The following is a 22,878-nucleotide window of genomic DNA, read 5'->3' as shown; positions in this document are numbered from 1 at the left end:
TATAAATGTTCGAGTCGACAGTTCTTTAACGTGTGCCGCTTACATAAAACAGTGGAATAGCGTAGTTTCTGGTTATTTTTATTATTATTATTTTTAACATAAAATAATTTAACTGTTTCACGTCGTCGTGGTAAGAATAAATAATGTGTTTCCAAGTTTTATTAACCGAGCATTGAAAATTCCTATAAACCATTCGAGTAAACCGTAAAATTTTAATAGGAGTCTATCGTTGGTTCACATCGTCCATATGTGATATTTAAAACGCGTATTGCTCAGAAATAGCTTCGGATCGATGGCTGCCTCACATCTTTAGTGGAGTGAGATTTAAATTTAAGTGCTTATAAAAAAAAAATTAATAAAATATTAGATAATAATATTAAATTATTATTAATTAGCATCGAAATTATATGCTTGGCGATTGGTTCGTATCTGTCACGTTTACTTCGGTAATTACCGAACTCTCGTTGCTAGTTAATCGAAAATGGAACGTTGACAGTCGGTTTAAAATTCTTTAATCTCTGTACGTCAATGATTCAGATTTTATTCCACCGTGTCACAGGTTAAACATTTCAGATTAATAATGGACAGTTATTGAGCTTTTTCGAATGAGTTTACATTTATGTGATCTTGTGTTTCTGGCACGAATATTTAGAATAAATTGTTTTTCACCCGAGACGTATACGTTTTAATTGTATTTATTATTCTTCTTGAGAATTTTTGGGTGGCATCGTTCAAATTGCATCGCAATGGAATACAAAATTGGCCTTATGCACCACACTGATTTACCGAACTAAAGAACAAAGCGATCCGCATCCGTCGGATCATATTATTTTAGACTTTGACCCGACCCGACTAAGAAGATTATTGTATTTATGGACCGTCGTTGTCTGCGTTTCGTAAATAAACCGTGTACAAATTAAGAGGCCAATGCAATCTAATCTAAATAACATGCCATGAATGCTGTTTAAAACTAAAAATAATTATTTTTCATATTAATCAAAGCATCAAGTTCGTTAGTACCTTAAGCTATTAAATATACTACAATACAAGGTACGGACACATTTTTTTCAGCTTATTATGCATTAGTTTATTTTATATTAACATCATATTAAAGCCTATAGTATATTTTGTTTTAATTGATTTTTTTTTCTATAAAACTATCATCGTATGGTTTTTTATTCAAACTTCGTATTAAGTTCGATAGCGCTTATGTAAATTACCTATATTATGTTGTTTATAGTTTAAACTAAACATACTCTGAAGTCTGAATAAAGTGAAAACTTGTCCTAACCACAAAAAAAATAGTAATAGTAAATAGTTATAGCGTAGAAACACCCATATAACATTTTTATCTATTCTCAATATAATGTAAAACATGCTTATGATTCATAGATTCTCCTTGTGAAGGAAAAATATAGAGTAGATGGTTATTGTTTTTTTATTGATTTATTGAAAAGTTTAGTTAGTTAAAAAAAAACTTGATATTTTATTGTATTAGTGGCAAGTCGGTAATTGTTTCAAATTATATTAATAGTAGGTATGCTGATCCGTAACTATTAACGTTGAATACTTATAATTTATTTGCGAAATTTTCTTGAATTGTAACACTCATTGAAATTTTTCAACATTTTCTGTAGATAATGTATTATGTGCTACAGTTTCGAACATTAAACGTTAACAAGGTTTACTCAATTTAGTTGTTTTAGACTTATAGTATAAACAACACTGGTGACTTTAACAAAATTACACTTTCGTGCGATAAAAAAAACACAATGATGTGGACGATATTGAAAGGCTATGGGTAATGGGCACGACAGAGCTTGCAGTTAACGTCGAACAAAAACTACAAAGGTGTTGGGTTCAACCGTTGAAAGTTTTCTTTGACTAGATGGCAAAACTTACTGTTACAACTCACTAGTATAGTTGAGTTCCCGTCCGTTAGGAATACGTATTTTTCGGTTGGGCGTTAATGATAATATTATTATTAAATACAGGTTCAAAAAGATACAAGGTTGAAAATTTAATAATAAAACCCTATATTTCCTTCTTCGGCTGACGTGAGAACGGACTTTTTTTTATTTTTATTTATTATCATTATGTAGGTATTTGTATATATTTTTATTTATATACGGACGAAATAAAGTGGCGAACACGCGCGTGTGAACAAAAGCGTATAATAGCTCCGCCACAGCTTACTCGGGCACCCATTTTCCGAGCGGGTTTCTGTGTAATTGAAAAATCGGCCACTCGTGGAAATAGCTGCGGCGGCGAGAACCCCGGCCCCGGTTATCGGCTCTCGTTTACGTACGGTCTTTTTATATCGTTTATTATTATTATTTTTTACAACACAAGCTTATCCAGACCGTTTAAAGCACTGGATACGCGCTACCCTGTTATTTGTATGCGCACCGTTTTCTTGTTTTCCCCACCCCTCCCCACAACCACCAATCCACGCATACACAAACGACCGCCCTCGTTTGTGTAGCTCATTATGTGATATGCGAGCAAGTGCAGTGGGTCCACATAATAATATATAATATTTTTTTAACTAAAGAGAGAAAAATTGTATCTGACTACCACGGGGTAAGGTATAAAAAGAAAACTCACTTGCAGGCCACCGTTTGTAAAAAAAACGTTAGTTACATAAACTATTTTCCCGATACATATAAAATCTAGGTCGATAATTAATTAACTGTTTATACAGATAGAATTGTGATATAAATACGGAGTGTGTTGTGTTGTTATTATTTGTTATATAGTATAAAACAAAAAAATCTCGTGAAATAGGTGCTCATAACACCTTTCTTGCAATTTGACCCAGTTTTCTAGGAAGGAACTTCACTCCACGATACGGCCATATAATAATAATATAAAACATACCTACATAACCCAATATCGATAGGTATCAATCTCCCTTCCTGCGTAGGAATAGTTCCAGGTTATATCCGTCGGAAAAGCCAATTACGGTATTTAATATTTAATACAAAGCCCGCGTAGATCTTTTGTAATTCGGTTTGAACGACGCCGACGGGGTGGGACGGCGAACAACCATCGTACGCAAACACGGTCCGGAATCGACTTTTGGAATTGTTTTTTCCTCTCCTTTATAATGTTCGATAGTATACGAGAAACAGCTGGCGTGAAAAATATTGCTTCAGTGTGTTACTATATTATACAACACATACGCTAACACAGAGTCGGGGGTGAGGGTAGTGAGTTCAATTTGAAATTTCAACGTTACGTACATACTATATATTATATAGAGAGAGGTACGTGTCGGTGTTCGAGAAAAAAAAAAGATACGAAAAAAGCACAATTAATATCATTGTTCGTTTAGCGTTTATGGAACGTAATTATAAATATTGTGAGCGTACGTTTTACGAATGTTTTTTTAATAACGCGATAAATCAGATTATTCGACTGAGCTAATATTTATATGAAACGCAAAACACATAGATCGTTGATAATAATATTAATAATCATATGTACATTATCAACATTGTCAGAATTATAATATTTCGTATACGTAAACATTATTATCGGAACGCTGCATACTATGTAATAAGTCAAACAACAACAATAATAATAGTAACGGTATACCATTGTTTAGCAAATATTAGAAAATTCCTCAGAGACACTGTATGGAAATAAAAATTAAATTTATATAGTTCTATTATTAGTTATATTTACGATTTTTGAAGTTGTTTTTTTTTTTCAAATTTAATTTATCGATTTGATAGGACCCAACAAAAATGTTTTACATCTTTATAGGTATTATTGTCTGTGTGTGCTCTGACGAGTGACGACGAATAACAAAATACTGGTTTTATTTATTTAAACATAAAATTAACAATATACTATTGAACGTAGCGAACGCATAATATTATACTGGAAACAACAAATATTTGGTTAGATTCGGCTTGGGTTTATATAATATTATATATTCAAATGTATAGCCCACGGTTAAAACGACAATTTTGAAAACCCCCGCGGTGACATTGGTATTCGGTTTATTCCACTGTCGGGTTTCTCTGACGAAATATAAACACAGCTCCTTCACAATCATATGAATATTAGATACGTTGATATTAATTTTTCGACATCGTATTAGACGTGAACACATCTGCTGCAGGGATAATTAGGACTCATATGTTGATGACTTTTGAATATTTTTTTGGAAAGTCATAGACAATGCTTTAATGGCTTGAAATGTATTTCAATAACATATACGAATCTGTATGATATAATAAATTTTTATTTTGTCTTTTTTTTCGTTTCAAGGTCATTTTTTATGTTTAAGGACAGTTTTCGATTTTTTTTTTAACAATTGATGGAAAAAAATACGAATCAATTATTTGTCACCATTATATTAAAATTATTTTATTTTCCACAAATCGAAAAAAACCTAAAATGGATAATTTTTAATATCTGTAATACATCGATATCGACGGATATAACAACAATATATTATAATAATTATATGTTTTTATATTATTATTGTCATTATAAGCTGATTGTGTGAAATCCATCCCAAAGGCGATTTGCCGTCACGTCGAGGAGTAACAAATTACATTTTTTACAAGAAAAAAGGCAACTTAACATTCAATAACGAAAAGCGTGTATAATAATGTGGTGAAAATCTCTATAGGTGGCGAATTTTCTATCTTAACCATGGTTACAAATGTGGTCGGGGGACCGTGCGTCGTCTCTTTTCGAACTCACGACATGATATGCTTTATATTTTCCTCCACCGGTCGGACCACGACTGACGGGTATAAGTTGTACCGTAACATTTCCCGACCCATCAATTATATCGCTTTCTCCCGCAAATCACACACTTGCGGCCGTCACTCGACGAGTGTACTTCGACTTCCGGAGTTCTACTACTGGAATCATTCGCTATGATTGCCGGGTTACTATATATAATAATAAATCATCGTTGAGGTTCGAATTTACTGCTCACGCCATTATATTATATACGTCATATAACGTGTAAAACTGAACGCGCCGTGGGATTTATCAACCGTGCAAGTTGCGGTGAGTCGACGGAAAGTCTAAAATACTACAAATCAACAAACGAAAATCATACGCCTCTGCGACATAATATATTTTACTAGAAATAAATCTCACAATTTATATCGAATTAAGTTGGACGAGGAGGGGGGGATTTTTCAGACCCACGTGGATAACTTCGTCCAACTCGTCGCATCCCCGTACCATTAGGCTCTCCACACTGTTTTCAACCAGTCGAGACCACGCCGTGGAGACGATTATCGTCGACGAATCGATATCGTAGCCAGCAGCGAAGACGACCGGGTGGTTTTTTCTTTCATACCCCGTCAAAAGCCCTTTGCCATTTTTTCGTTCTCTTTATTTTAACCGTGATCAACCGATGACGGTGATGAATAATGCACTTACCTATACTATACAAAATATGTATAATAATATGACATTGCCGTATAGTGATATAATAATATCACTGATTTAATGCCAATAAATGAAGCACGAAATCCATACTATTATTATTATCAGCGTATATTTATGCTTTTACAGCTGATATTATTCGGTGCAGGGACGGCGACAGTCGTCTGGCGTTTAGGCGCACTATTTCACCAAAGTCTATAGGTGTGTTGGTTTATGGAAGGGTTGTGCGGTTAGGGGTGGTATGGTTAGGGGATGAGGGCCACAGGACACAGCTGCCATGGGTGGCATTGTTTGGGTGTCGCATATTTTGAATTACGCTACACTATGCTACGACAAGTGCAGACTGTTGCAGTGCAGCCGAAACTGCCAATACATAATAATATGTACTCTACTTTTGTTTGATTTTTTCCCTCAACATATTATGATTTCAAATTTCTGTGGTTATAGCGCGTAAGTGAATTTGTAGTCGTGGGTGGTTAGATATATTTAAAATGCAATTCACTTTTATTTCATTTTTCTACTAAATGCCTTGCTTAACCTACCATTACATCAGATCAATTGATCCCCGTTATCGTAATAATAAAATGTCTATGTTAACATCCCCCTACAAATCTATCACTCGAAAGTAATAAATTGTACAACGGTTCACAAGGGAAATAGCATGAAAAATAAAACATAATTCTGTCGATAATAGTTAGTTAAAAAGATATTAATATAAGCTTGAATAATTTGATTCAAAGAATCTTATCTGGCTGAACGTTGATGTCCTGACATTTTTTCGTTAACTTGAACTATATTGAAATCCCACGGAAGCTACCATTACACTAAAATACCAATGCAAGAAAGTTGATAACTCAAACTTTTTCGGTTTCTTTGAGATTCGAAGTAACGAAAGTTTACTGTGAATTCCAACCTAACTTTTAATTAGTTTTTTTTTTTCAATTTAAGAATGTAAAAATCATTCAACTAACATGACCAGCCTTGCTCAAATGTAATAATATAATGGCACAAATCACATAACTTAATAATAATAATTTTAAACATTTAATTAAACCCCATTAATTTTATTTATGAAATATAAAATCATTAAATTTGTTCAACTTATAACACAATAATGTTCAATACCTTATATAATATTTTATAATTGTATGATATGAGTAAAACAATAAATAAAAACAATGATGACATAATGATAGCTAGTCGCTAAATTTGACTTCTAAATGTATGAAATATGCAGTAAAGTGTCGAGAACATTAACGAAACTTCTTCATTAGACATAAAATATTATTAATCGTTCTAAAGACAACTATGCAAACAATTCTCATTTATTATTATAATGAACATTTAGCTACAAAATATGATGAAATATTTAGTTATATGGTAATATTTTTGGCAATACCTTTAAAGTGTAAGTCTGCGCCCTGAAACAGGATAGCGATTATTCATTAAATTGTAAATTTATCCAGACTAAATACCTAATATGATCTTTTGAATTTTAAACTCATGAAAAATACAAATTTAAAAACTAAAGGTAAAGTTATAATATTCTACTCAATATGATTAATAATATGATTTTATATATTTCATATTTATTAAATACAAATATTGTTTTTTACATACAATTTTACTTTATTTTGATACACTCAAAATGTTAAAATGTATATTGAACCAAGGCTGGGCATTAACGAGTTAAAAAGTCAAAGTTAAGTTAAAAAGTTTATTTTATTTTAACTTATTAACTTAACTAAGTTACTTTTGGCTTTTCATTAACTTAACTGTTAGCTTACTAAATTTCTTTTTTAATTAACATGAACCTATAATTTAGTTATGGGTTAGAAAAAAATTAAGTACACTAGCGTTGTATAAACAAATTAACTTTTTTTTAACTTAATAAAAAGTTAACAAAAAGTGTGTATTAACTTTTAACTTAACTGAGTTAATCTATAGTTAAATTAACTTTTTAACTTTTAACTTTTTGTTATTGGTGCATATTAACTTAACTTAACTGAGTTAAAAAAAATCATTAACTTGCCCAGCCTTGCATTGAATTGATAGAAAGAAAAAATATTAACAAATTAGAAATTATATTTAAGTTTATACTACAAAATAATTTTGTTGAAGTTTGTATTTGGTAAAAATATATTATCTTAGTCAGATAAAATGACTGATTCGAGTCGTTTATATCTTCATAAATATATTTGACTTGTATTCAATGTTGCACGCCGTTACTAATTTAAATATTAAATACGGTTTATCATAAGCCCATAATAAATAAAACAATTATTGTAGTTTTTCTTAACCTCAACTGTATCGAAATATAATGAAAGAACTCATGCCTATTTATCGGCACATGTTCGGTTTTCATGTTATCATTTATGTTTCAATTATTTATATTATAACATTGTTCGAGCGGAATTTTGCTTATGATACCATATGGGTATTATTAGTTAATACCATCATTATTACACCCAAAAAATAATATATATTAGTAATATTTTAACACTCGAAGGTATCTGATATTCATACAACTTTTTTTTTAAATTAAATCTTTTTTTCAAATACGTATCGTTGCTTTTATAGTCGTGTTAAATAATATAATATTATAATGTTTTTGTTTATGTGTATGTGATTATCAAGCGAGACAAACAGTTTTACGATTTTGTTCATCATAAACATATAAAATATTGTTTGATAGTTAATTTCAAAGTTAGAATAATATTTTCGTTTGAACAAATGGTGACAACTCACTGTGTAAATATTTAAACTCGTTTCCTGTTGTTGTAACCGTTGTTGAAAACGATCATTGCCTCCATTGATCACAACAGCAGTTGCACCAAATATGCTGCAGTGGCATCACGATAATATGATTTTATTATCATTATTATTTCAGAACACCTTTTCACATTTCCCTCTTTTTCCCTGTTCGATAAATAAAAGCGCGTACTAAATGGTTAAAATGATTGTAAATTAAAATAAAATTCGTTGTAAAATTATTAAAATGAACAATATTATTTTATTTACAGTGTCGAACAATTAATATAATGTCTCTGTAGTAGATCTTGTTGATATCATTATTATGTGGCCACATATCATCCCAAATTACGTTAGCTCTTTTATATAATATTATGTTCTAGCTCTTTAAAAAACAAATGTAAATTACCCATTTATGATACTCATATTAATCGACTGTTTTAAAAACAAAGTTATAACGATGAATTATATTAAAACTTCGAAACACGTTCAAAACTTTTATTTTTATGTTAATTTTACATATTTGAATAAAATACTTAAAATTATCATTACCTATCTAAACTAGTTTTAATTAAACAAAATGTGAAATAATTAAATCTACATAGGTAATATAAAACAAACGAATTATACACTTTATATTAAAATAACGGGAAAGACTAAATATTTAATTCGAGTTCAGAGCCCATTAGGAATATTAACTTTTGTTTTAATATTATAGAGAATTTATAAATTTGAACACCATTCTCACGAACAGAAAAACAACCTACCTACTGGGGCACAATTATGATTGTTAATTGGTAGACGTGTAATGGTTACCCGATGTTTATTTTAATATTTTATTCAAGCATCTGTTTAATGCCCAGCACGCATATTCTAGGCTTTATTCGCAATATTGTAATGTTCAATAGATCAATTTAATATGAAACTCTCGTTAATTGGAGTATCGAACACCGTTGATAATAGTAAATTCATACCAGATTGTCCGTATTCGACCGGACACTGCATGACGTCACAAGACGTGCCCTCGGTGTAATCGGTCTGCTCGAGGTACCATAATTATAGTGAAACAGTACGGTGAAACCTTTCCTAGCAGACACCTCTAAACAGCGGACACTTCAAAACAATACTCAACGGCTTTTTGGGAACAAAATTCAAACTTTCTACAAACTGGAACTCATGAACAGTGGAGCTCTCCAAATAGCGTACAAATTTTCAATGACTGAGAGTGTCCGGTATTTAGAGTTTTTTCCGTGCTGTGAATAGATCATTATTAATAAGAAGTTTAATTCTTCAAATACTCAATTTTGTTGTATATTTTTGCATTCCACTTCAATGTTTTTTTTCCAATTCAAGCACTGCCGGCACTATGTATATTATTTAATGTTATATAATGTCGAAACATGTATATATTATTATATTATGTAATATTATGATCAATGTTAATCTACAGTTTTAAGCTCGTATAGGTTATTAATAGAAACGTATCGTTTTGGCCGTTTTGGAGCGGTCTTTGGCGTTTCAGTCCAACCGGACCGACAGACTGTTTATAGTTACAGTGGCGTCGTATACGCTATGCAGATCACTATGACGATAAATTCGAAAATCGTCTGCAAAAAGAAAACCAAAACCGTACCCACATTTGGATCAGCGCTATTTCATGGACAAGTTTAGTATGTTGTATACGGAATTTTCAACGAGGTCTGGCAATTCAACGCATATCTCAAGTTAAAAAAAACCACACAAACACATAATAATATACGACCGGTGACCACAACCACTACAAATTACTATACTACTACGCGTTGTTTTTCGTCCGGCGTGCGAAACGTACGCGTCTAAACTGTTTTGAAAGTGGGGTTTTTGATTTTTATTTATTTACAATATAATATTTCATTGTGTTCGTACCAAAACTACTCTGTTCGCCGTTTGTTTCTTCTTATGACCACCGGTGTCCGATTGGCGAATAGTTTGGCGGTCGCTCGCGCAGACCACTGCAGCACGTATTCACCCCCGTAAACGTGTTTTTGTTCAACGAGCGAAACGACACCAGACGTACACGTCGTCCAAATCGGCGTCGTCTGGGCTGGGGGGGGGGGGGGGTGAACGGCAATCCGAAAACGAATGAAGAAAACACCAACAAACAACAACAACAAAATCTCGCAGATTACGAGGCGTATTCGGCTGCACGTCGGTAAAATCAATACAATTAGCGACGTTTTAGTCCGATACACGTATGTAGCAAAATAACGCGTTTGCCGATAAAACGACGGGAAATTACAACTATAATACAACTGTGTGTGCCCGCAGACGCCTTTAAAAGGTCACGATAATGGTTATTATACGCCGCTTGAAAGGCCTCAGGTACCGCCATCATTTTCGAAATTCGAATTTCATTTTCATACGTATGTAATATAATAATAATAATACCTATCATGCAGATATTATTATAATATGTGTGTACGATCCAAATGTATTTATGAGGCCGATAATAATATTCTTTCATTAATGTGTCATGCCGGGACGTAGGTAGAGGTACCTATCGCATATACGTAGGTATTATATAAACCCGACGCACCATGACCACCGACCAGTGCAACGAGCATCATAATATTATTATTATTATAGAATACATATATAGGTTACCTATAAAGTACTATATATTGTTATTGGCATTATCGTTTCGCGAACGGCTACTACATAATAATATAATGTGGATGGCCCTACAGGGGTTTTATTATGAGTGTAAATATAGATGTACGCGATATCGGCAACAGCACACTATATATAATAATATAGTATTGTACTTATACGTCATATATAGCTCCCATATAGGTTATAATATAGAGGTATCTACTTCAAATTTCGAGTAAACATCGTTCGACGAAATCGATTTTATCGTGCGTACCTAACCTACGTATGTTATATAATCGTGATCGTCAACATACGTGGTTTTTGTACGGTTGTCCGTGGCTTGACAGCCTTGAAATCAAAATTAAAATTTTCGATTTTAATTTCAATTTCACTTATAGATTATACTATTTAAATTATCTTTATATTGTTGCACAATATCGATTTAATAGTTTTGTAAATAGTTTAATAAAATTAGTCTTTTAATATAATTGTTCTTTTTTCTCGATTTAAAATATCAATTTTACATTTTTACGATTATAATTTTGATTTCTAACTACTAGAAACCTATTGTCGCCCACGCATTCTATATTTGTCATAACGCGCTGTGAAACGGACCTAAGAAATCGAAATATTTTAGTTATTACTCATTATAGTCATTATTTATTACCTACTTATGAGTTATGACTTACAGATAAACAATATTATAGACGTATCGGCTATTTTTTAATTTTCAAATTGAATTATTTTTTCGAAAAAAAAATTAATTTTCATTGTTGGATAATTTATTTAACAATTTTTATTTATTAAATCGACTCCATGTCCGGCATATAAGAGATGTTATGATTTTTGTGTCCACTGACGTATTTGTGATATTCGTAGAACAATCGATATTATAGCTAAATTATTACAATATAATAATATTATATCCGTAACGATTCGTATTGTAAAATTATAACAGTGGTTTTTGTATTATTTTCCAACCGTTTTTCTTCCGTGACGTGATGACGCTTATTCACGTTCGTTCGCAGCTCATTGATTGATAGTCTGTTCGTAATTAATATTATTTTTTATTTTTTTATTTAAAACGGTTCAAATTACGCTTCACAGTTTAATTGAGTTGGAATAGCGGAATTAAATAAAACAGTTTAATTTTTATCCCTCCGCAAGATCGTTAATTCATTCAAAGTTTATACTATATAGTTGATTTCATTACTTTTAAAAATTCGTTTCAATTATAATATAGACATAGGCATTAATAAACTGTCTATAAGAACAGGGCGTGGATTAACGTGTTTTTTCATTTTCCATTTTCTTATTAAACAACTTATTCATAGAATTGTTTTATGAATAGGTATCATTATTTTTTTTTCAATAATAATTTTTTTATTACAAATCATTTTTAGTAACCTACAATAAACCAACTACTTCCAGGTCAACAATTAATATTCAAGTAATGAATTAACGGAGTAGTAGTTAAAAAAGTTTGCGTTCATTTCCTTCACTATACTTACACGTTTTTACAAGATAATTAATGTTGACCATTGGCACTTTTGTGCCTTTATATATTGAATGTACTCGTTAGTTAATTCAATAATCAATATGAGAACTGTTTATTCGACTTGAGTGGCTAGTTGTAACAAACATAGTATAATAATCATTAAGTTTATCCATGCATTCATACAAATTCGGAAAAAAAAATTCAAATCAAGCTAATAATGTATTAATGTGGATTTGAGACTTGATTTATCATCCATCTTCTTTGTGAGCTGAAGTATTTTACGTTTTAATAAAATATTATGTAAAAATCATTTTTGAGAACATAAAAAGAGGGTATAATACTTTTTAAAATGTGATATTTATATATTATAATACATTTTTTTAAGTATCGTAAACCCTCTTTTAACTCTTGATATTAAATCGTTTAGCCTTGTCTTACTATTATTATATTTGAATCTAAAGTTAGTATCGTTTTTCACGTAATAATATTATGTAACCAACATATTAATATTATTGGTTTTTGGTATAGAAACCTACGCGTTATGTACGTGTTAATATGTGATATGATCGAAATAAATTAATATATTATTTAAACCACCGCGAATATTTACAAATCGTTATAGTTTTTTTTTTTTACAAAATATACTCTTTGCAGTTCTTTGCTGTAACTTATTTTGTTTCAAAACTCTAACGATTCGACGACGACGACGTGAATTTAAGAATTATCCGTTTCGCGGACGCGTTACGCGTACAACTATATTATCGAGCAGTAACTCGAATAAGTTTCGGAACGACATTTATGACTTTGAAAATGTATATACACACGTACACCGTGTACAATTCAATTATAAGTCTTATAAATAAAAAGTTTTGCAGTCCGACGTGGATATATTATATTATGATGATGCAGAATGTAATGACATAGGTATAATACCTATTATGACGCGTAGATATAATTTTATACTGCTCGCCAATTTAGGTATGGTTATAATAATATACCGAATTATATAATATTAAGATGTGTGCGTATCGATGTTATTATACGTCGAACACTGCGCGTATTGTAATATATTTCGATTTGATTTTATTTCCTTTTTTTTTATATCGTTCGGCATCGAATCCGGCCGCATGGGAGAAAAATTCCACTGAGATCCCTCGCCGTACTCACAGACAATCCCGTGTCTATATTATATTCTCACCGTCGCAGTTCGCATGAATATTTATCTTCCCCATTTGCGCTCATTCATATTATGACCGACGATCCACGGATGCGAGTACATCACGTACCACACGATAAGTCTGCGTGGAGTACATGTACATTATATACCACATATACAATACGTCATACATAAATATGTTATGTATGTATGTGTATATGTATATATGTAAGCATGCATATATATATATATATTATATGTATATGTGATTTGGATGTGGGGTTGATACGTATGTATATATATTATATGCTTAGACACGATGGATTTTTTTTGCCACTGATACGTAATCCGACACGAGCTTTTTGCAGGGCGTCACGCGCGCGGATATACCGACACCCCGCCCATGAGTTTTTATTAAAATTTAACGTGGTTTTCCAAAGAAACCACTTTGGCCACCGATTGCACGAAAATGTAATTTCCCGTATTATTATTAGTTTATTCTTCTATTTCTTCTTTACTATTTGTTATATACCTAGACATATACTATATGTTATTGTATTTATTAAATGATTAACAATATAACAACGATAGTAGTATCATAGATAATAGAATATCATTATTATTATTATTATTATTATTGTTATCATTATCATATTATATAAGATCCATGTCGGACCATGTGAGCATACATTATATAACTAAAATACAACTTAAATAAATGTATACTTACATTAAATAGTGAGTGTTAAATTATAATATTACAATTAATATAATAATCCTATTCAAATAAATTGGCGCAGTCGGTTGGATTAATTTTTTTTTATTATGTGACTAGTTAAATGATTAATTGCCCGGGGAAATTAGTTGGACTATTTTAACAACGTACAACTTCGTTATAAATTGTAAAAAATTTACTTTTCATTAATATTATTTAAAATTATTTAAATTTAAATACAGTCATGTTTCTTATCCGTAGACCAAAACTTAACGTGATTTGAATACATCATTAAACGTTATTATATTGTTTCTTAATCATATTATATACGAATTTGTCAGAAAAATATCGCAGACTATGAATTAGGTCTTACAAATATGTAGGTAATTTTATATAATGTATTATAATATGTACATAAAAATTATATATTATTTATCATCAACGTATATTTAAATTGTATGTCAACAGTTTATTTAAAAAACAAATAAAGAATGCATTTAGACTATGCAGATTAGATATAATATTTTTTACACGTTGTAATTATTGTAATTATGTAATAATAGTTAACTATTTCCTCGGGCTAATGTTAAACCAGACACAAACTTAAGTTGAAATTATAAAAAAATATTAAGGAAATTATAAAACCATAAATGTAGAATAATTTAGAACATTTATGTCATCATAATAATTAGAACGATATACAAGCAGCATAATGTTACAAGTAACACAGATTCAAGAAAATGAAATTCGAAAAAAATGCACGATTATAATAAATATTGTTATTGTTAAATGTGAATGGGGTTCCTATGTTTTATGTAATATATAAATATTATAATAATATACACAATACACATACACAATTGTCATATTATATAATATTATATATATATATATTATATATATTTATTTCTATAGTGTAAACAACTGTACTCAACTTTACTTATCTGATGCAAAAACAACTTCGCCATAACAACAATATTTATTTTATTTATGTTTGGTATTATTATTTTAGTTATCAGCTATATTTTATGTTCAAAATAATATCGGTTCACGGTCAGTTAACTGTGTCGGGAGTATTCAATTGGCAGTATGCCATTAGAAGATTGTCTTGCTAAGTTTATTATACAATCAAAAGCATTGTTATATTTATTAACAGTTACGCTTTTAAAAATGTATAAGTTAATGCACACACTAAGCATTCTTTTCAATAGTTTACGTAAACTCTGTTACACCGTTACGGCAGTTAGAAGTCACTTAGAATGCGTTGAAAGTTACAACTTTTTAGTTTTAGGTAATTCGTACTGAATAAAATAACTATTAGAGGTATCTACAGTTTAACTGTTCATAACGAAACATAATCCTTTATAACAGTTGTAGTCCAGTATTATGATGAATTAAAGTTCGATCCTTAAACACCTTATATAACTAATTAATATAATATTAATTACCTTTAGAATATGCGAATACCTGTAAACTGTAAATACAACCGATTCTCGATTAATCGAATAAAAATAATTCAAAATTGTTGAAAATCAGAAAAATCTTTCTAAAAAAATTTTTTCAGAATTCTTGGGTACTTAAGTATAAAATTCCATATAAATACTATAAATAATGTACTTTTGATAAACCTACAGATTATAATACTATTTATCACTATTTTACACTATAGCTGATAGAATATTAGGAACATAAGCGTGCACACGGGTGTAGCAAAAGGTTCTTATTATGATGCACTTGCAATATGTTTTGGGCCTATGGGCCGCGTTGGTCAGGTGGTGCAAGTTATAGCCGCATGGTCACAGTCAGCAGATGGTGGCCCAAGCCGGTACAATTCATTATTTAATATAAGTAGATAAAATGGATCTGAAGTAATTTTTACATTTCATAATTGTTACACTGTAAAATTTTATCTAGTTTACAACAAATAGATATCTAGTCAAAATGACTAAGATTGCTGTTAAATCTACAGAACACAAACAAAAATTGTACAGTACTACCTACACCCGGCATAGTAGTAAAAATTGAAATCGATATGATACAGTTTATAAATAATTATTTGTATACTGTACTCTGTAGACCAAGCATAGGTACCTTCCTACGACATACTATATCATACATCAAATTTAATATTAAAAATTAAAATATTCATTTGGCACAGATAAATTAGAATCAACAAATAATATCATAATTTTAACTCAATCGTAATACTTTTTAACGTTTATTATTATGGAATTAATCATTGATTAATAATTATAATTAATACAAGACTGGTTTTGGCTGTTCAAAATGTGTTCGACCGATTGGAAAAAAAATAGGCTGCTTTATTCTGTATGCTGCATCTGCAATTAAAGTCTAGGCACGCATATAATTATGAACACTTCTAATCAGTAATTTATTGATATATTTTCATGGGTTACGGTACATGTGTATATCTATTTATAAAGCATATTAGTTATAATCTAATAAAATGTAAATTAACTCCGCTTACAGTACCCAACGACACAAATTAATACAATTAAAAAAATATGTAGAAAAAATGTATTTCAGAGCACTTAAGAAAATAATTTTTTGTGGGTAATTATTTAACTGTATTCGCACTTACTATTTAATGAGTTTTTTTAAAAAAAATGTATTTGAAATAATTGTGAGCTCATGCGCCCCCACGATATTTTTAAGGTAGCCAACTATCTTAATTACATAATGTCTTTGTACGTCACAATATATACATTATGAAACATAGAGTTCTTATTATTGTTGTATACATTTTTTTTTATCATGGTACCATATGCATTTACGATGAATATTATATTATTAGGTACTATACAAGTCGTTAAGTTCACGAGAAAAAGTTCAGAGTAAACTTTCACGATATCATGTTGTTATCGTTCGTAACATATCCAATTTATAAATACAAAAATAAATCTTTCAAATTCCTTTAAAACTGCTGTGATACCCAGCAAGTATTCATCTGTACAAATTGTATCGTGCATAATCGACCTCAGACGGTATAATAGAGACAAAAACGAGAGCGGGAATAATAATTGTTGATTTTGATAATTCAAAAGCGCAAAAAACTATTATCAACTCCGTTCAGTCTTCCGGGGTGATAAAAGACAAACAAAAAGTTTTCAAACGCCAATTTAAACTTCGATAGTATCTAGTCGACTTTTCGTGGTTCGGTTATAAATACGCTTTCCGCATTAAATAAGCTGTATATTTCCGCCCACTCCTCTGGTGGTTTTATATTCTAATATCTACTAAATTTAAACTAAATAGTCTGTTCACTGCAATAGTGAACCATACCTATATTATAATTATATCAATAGTTTACAGCGTCCAAATATTAATATGTTATTAATCGTGTTTTTTTCCCACTTTGATTTCAGATCCAAACGCTGCCAGCAACACCTACTCCACCATCTTCTATGCCGTTGCCTTCTACTGGGTCTTCAAATTGGTCGCCTATTAAATTAATATCATAGATGATAGTATTAACCGCAACCGTAGTCCACAATTTATATAATAATGGTGTAGAATGAAATTTTAATGTTTTGCAATAGACACACTTACACAAAAAATAAAAATTAATAAATTAATAACAATAAAAATAATTATACAATATTAAATTTAATTACATCAAAAACTGATGTGGGAAAAAAAGCCATATGCAGCTAGACATAATATAAATAATGTAGTAATAAACAGGAAGCTAGATAGTAACGATTTATTATTGAATCATAAAACAATTTCATATTTGAGAAAGTCAAAACTTAAAGGGAAAAAGTAATATTAAACCGTCAGAACATTAAAGCTAGTATATCGGACACGCAACTATTCACTTTAGTCACTGTGCTATTGTATTATAAATAAATATTATTTACTATGTAGTATACAACTTCCAGGTAGGGGATAAATCAGTTGTTCAAAATCAGTTTGAGAAAACAATAATATTAGACATCGTTGTTCATTGGCAATTAAGTATCTTTATTCTTTAGTCGTGTTTAGAATTTTTCCCAGTCATCACGATAATATTAATCATTTCAACATTAATCGAAGTTAAAAACCTCTATTAATTCCGTTGACTTTTATTCAGTTAAGTGTTTTAATATAAATATATAATATTAAATCCGGAATTCGAGTTTGTATGTTTTACGTAAGTCAAAAACGACCAGACTCGATTTGATATTTATTTTTTTTTTTACGGGTGTTTATTGAACATTTTTCACACATTCATTACTTTTCATAATTATTATTATTATCATACATTTCCCTCGAACTACCCAATACTCACGTATTTATAATTGCATACATATTGTATTTGGTCTAGTTGCTACTAATGCGGGTTAAGCCAATCATTTCATTTATTATTTATAAACGGTTAAATTATTAAATAGTACCTAATACTAATTATTTACATACAGTATATTATTATTATTATTATTATTATTATACTATACCCTTATAATTATATTATTATATGATATAAACATTATTATTTATCGAGTATATATTATTACAGCATGGTAATAAATTACTATTATCGTAAGAACGATTGTAATCATATATTGTTGATTGTTTATGTTTTATATCGGGAACATTGTTAACAGCTGATTCGTTGTATTACCATAAAATTTACGCTTACTTCTATATGTTATATGTAATGTTTAAGATTGTTTATCCAAATAAGGAATTTTGAAAAAAAAAATGTAAAAGAAAACCTTTCGTCAGCGGCGTCTCTGGTGTATCACAAAATGGTATTCCGATTGGTTGTTTTTTTTTTTTTTGGAATTCATACCAAAATATTATGATGTTTCCGACCTGAACACTGCTGTTGTTAAATGTTGGATATAATTTTGCCCTTTTTACAAAATTCTTGGGATGAATCGTAGTAACGACAGGATGTTCTGCAAAAAAAAATCACAATACCTAATAATAATAAATTAATAATTAATCTGAAGAAAACAAACTGATCAGTGATCACTAAGGAATAATTTGCGCATATTATTGTTTATAATGTTTATTGGTAATTAAAAGAAAAAAATTCACGTTCAATACATTATTGTGGGCGTACATTAAAGGAAAAATTAAGAAGCATACATTGTATCGGTTTCGTGTAGCTATTTCTCCAAAACGACACTAATACACTATAACAACCCACTTATCATAATGTAGTATGCATGACGTACCAAATAACACTAAACGAAGTATTATATTATATTTATTCTTATCCCGAACCTTATACAGTCACAACATTATACTACTTATCCTGTCATGTATGTATTAATTAATTTAAGATAATAATATAAATTTATCAGGTGGTAAATGACGTACAAGACCCGACAACCAGATTAGTTTTCTCCTCTTACGCGATATACTAAAACGATTCTTCTATTGCAATAAAATAACGAAAATGTAATAATGTTGTCTAATAAATAACTACCTACCCAAGCCAATAGGTTTTTTTCAAAAAAATTTAGCAACTCCGCCGGTTTAACAATAAAATTGATTTATTTACTGTATTTGTATGCGCACGAAATATACGCGATCACATTCGAAACTATTGTATTTTTTTTTTTTTTACTATTTCATATATCTATTAGTATATTATTCGCAATTATTAAAATTTCGAATATGTATTGAAATTACTGATGGCGAACGATTACACGTTTAAACTTTGTACATTTTTATTTTTAATACTGACCTTTCTACCTATTTATTGTTTAGTTTTCTTTTTCTTTTGTTGTTTTAAGTAACTACTGTATACGATTTACTGTAACGCCATGTACAAGTTAATATTATTTTTGTTTTCTTAATTCACTTTACCTTTGACGTCATAAAAAGCGCACAACTCGCGAGCAACAAAATAACGGGAAAAAAAGAAATAAATAACTATAATAATAATAATAATAATAATATTATACTTATGAATAATATTGTTGGGGAAATGCCTAACTTTGTTTCATATTTTTCGTGGAAATGGAGGGGGTACTGCCATAGGAAAATTCCATTGTCACTGTCTGCCAGGTTTTAAATTATTTGCGCGCACAATGGTCGTGCGGGAAATGAAGAAAGGTGGGGCTGTGTTCGGAACAGATGAAAAAAAGAGGTCACCGCCCCCCCCCCCCCCACTTTCAAAAATATAATAATCATAATCATAACAAATAAATAAATAAATAGCGTCAGGCTGTGAGGAGTGAGTGTGAAGGAAAAAGAAGGGTATGAAAAAGAAAACAGTAAAGGAAAGAGAAAGAATGGTAAAAAAACAAACGCACACGTACCTACTACACACAAAAGCCACTCGACGGACGGCAGCGACTCGACAACCACCGTGGTACCTACCACCGGTCTACCACTCCTCGAATTTCTCCTACCAACCTACCTAAATAATCGCATATTATTATTATACCTCTTACCGGAAATGACGTCTTTATAATTTATTCACCGTTGTTGCATGTATATAGAGTTATAACCGAGAGTCATAATAATATATTAGCACAACGTAGGTAAACGTCTCGTATTTACGAAACATCCACACCAAGCGCCCCTCCTCCCACGGACACTACAACTCCCCGCCCGTCACCTGCCCCGTAGATACCCTACACATATTATTGTGGCCTGAGATCCACGGGACTCACTTAAATAGTATTTTGAATCGTCGGATGTCGGACGCGTAAAAACACTCAAACGAAGAACTAATATGAGACTCGTCCACAGACCCTCCACTGACCAACCGATACGGAGACGTTACTAGAATAAGAGAAAACTGAATAACGAAAAATGCTCCGAACGTCCACCTCGCCGCCGTCGATGCAAAATGCTTTACGTAGTGGTAGTGACTTCGAATTCGATTCGGGCGACAAAAACGGATACCGAACATACGTATTATAGGCATGCCTTTGCGCGATAATAATATTATTATACTTCTAGACCTTGTTTTCTCGTCGTCCCGTCAAGACCACCCGCACCACCCGCACCACCCGCCACCCACTCGACAACCCGCCCAAAGGAAAAGATCTCTCCATGTTTTTCGCCGGAAATTCGAATTTACACCTGTATACCGCAAACACGGTATCCCGTTATCGGTATTCAGATACTTCAGGTCACGGACTCGACCTCTGGCACCACCACCTGGGGATTGGAAATGTACATTTTTCCGGCATTCTTCGCCATTGTTTTTTGTTCAACACCGTACGCCGACCTCGACCCCCATCGCCTAACGATAATACGCTCTCGGAAAATACACAAATGCGATTAGACTTTAAAAATAAAATAACATCGTCAGACGTCCACACCGTTGTACGTCATATACCTATAGTATAAAAGTTTTGCGTTACGAAGTTGAATTTTATAATAATGATATTATGTATACGAATGTAATAATATACTGAACTCATTTTTTGTCCTTTTGAAACTTCTAAACAGTAATAATATTGTTAACTCACCCGTTTACAGCCAGGACGGCTAGTCTGAAAGAAAAAAAGGAATATTCATATTTACTTGAATCTCGCTAATTTGTTCGTTGCATCAGAGAAACTATAAAACAACTATTATAATACCTGCGATATTATTAATCGAAAACACTGCTCGAGATGATATTAATAATATTATGCTTTAAACATAACATTGCATACACTGTTTCGTTTACGATTGACATGACTAAAATTTTCAGGCGTTCCACTGCAGATACCGTATAAAAATAATCAATATTCGTACCAAAAGTTTAAATATTCGAGCAAAAGTCCCAGGATCAAATTATAGGGTAACAGTACACAGTACTGATTTTACGTATTTGACCATGATTCAGTTATACATAATACTGTTGTATTATCGTCTGCTGTATAAAAATATAATATAACTTTTTTTTTAAAGAACATCTAGCTTCGAGACGGACGACTTCTCCAAACATAAAGTTTAACAGATAAATTTAATATTTCTAGTCCTTGATGCGGTTGCCAGTCATAATTTTTTCATGTAATAACACGAATGATACTGTAAACTAATAATAAAAAACATTCCATCAACAGTTCCACTATACCAACTAACGATCGGTGTACATTGTACATATACAATTATGTTGTTTTTTTTGTAATTTTTGTTTTTTACATTATCTACTACAACTATATAATATAATAATTATATAATCTAGTACTCGCACGAATATTAAATACTTATTACTTGAAAAACTATTATAATATTGCACTTTTAAAATTAATTATTTTATTACTCTATAGTCAATATACTCGTGGATATTGTAGTTTGTATTGTGTAAGAAAACTTTTTGTGTCTAAAAAGAAATTTGTGTTTCTTGTTTTTTGTTTTTTGTTTATTATTATTATATTATTATTATGAATATTATTTTTTTGACTAAATGAATAATAACATGGTTGTGTGTACTCAATTAGTAGACGTAAAAAATATTGGTTTCATTCATGAGTGCTGTAAGACACAATGAGTTTTTCTGATGATAATTAAATTACTCGCGTTTTTAGTATACTAGTTTGCCATTTTCTTAGTTTATAATATTGTTGTATCAATGATTTGTAGATTTAGATTATATTCATACATATTCATAAATGTTATAGGTGACTATTTAATAATATTAATCATCCTTCTTTGAAACTGTCTTATAACTAATCTATTTTGGAATATAATAATTCAATAAATATAATTTGAAATATTGTGTTTTTATTTCACACTGTAACA

At 30.6% G+C, this 22,878-nt stretch overlaps 1 protein-coding gene across 1 annotated transcript in view; it reads left to right on the top strand.

The window, feature by feature from the left end:
- The window catches only part of LOC132934541 (uncharacterized), a 424,794-nt gene extending 401,944 nt beyond the window's left edge, over positions 1–22,850 (top strand). The window contains exon 7 of the mRNA XM_061000860.1: positions 17,562–22,850. Coding sequence (XP_060856843.1) covers positions 17,562–17,644 — 83 coding nt within the window. The 3' untranslated portion in view covers positions 17,645–22,850. The remainder of the gene's footprint in view (positions 1–17,561) is intronic.
- The last annotated feature ends 28 nt before the right edge of the window (positions 22,851–22,878 follow it).

The sequence above is a fragment of the Metopolophium dirhodum genome, chromosome 1, assembly GCF_019925205.1.
Source record: "Metopolophium dirhodum isolate CAU chromosome 1, ASM1992520v1, whole genome shotgun sequence".
NCBI lineage: Eukaryota > Metazoa > Arthropoda > Insecta > Hemiptera > Aphididae > Metopolophium > Metopolophium dirhodum.
Note: the sequence above shows the minus strand (reverse complement) of the source record. Positions and strands in the feature narration are given on the sequence as shown.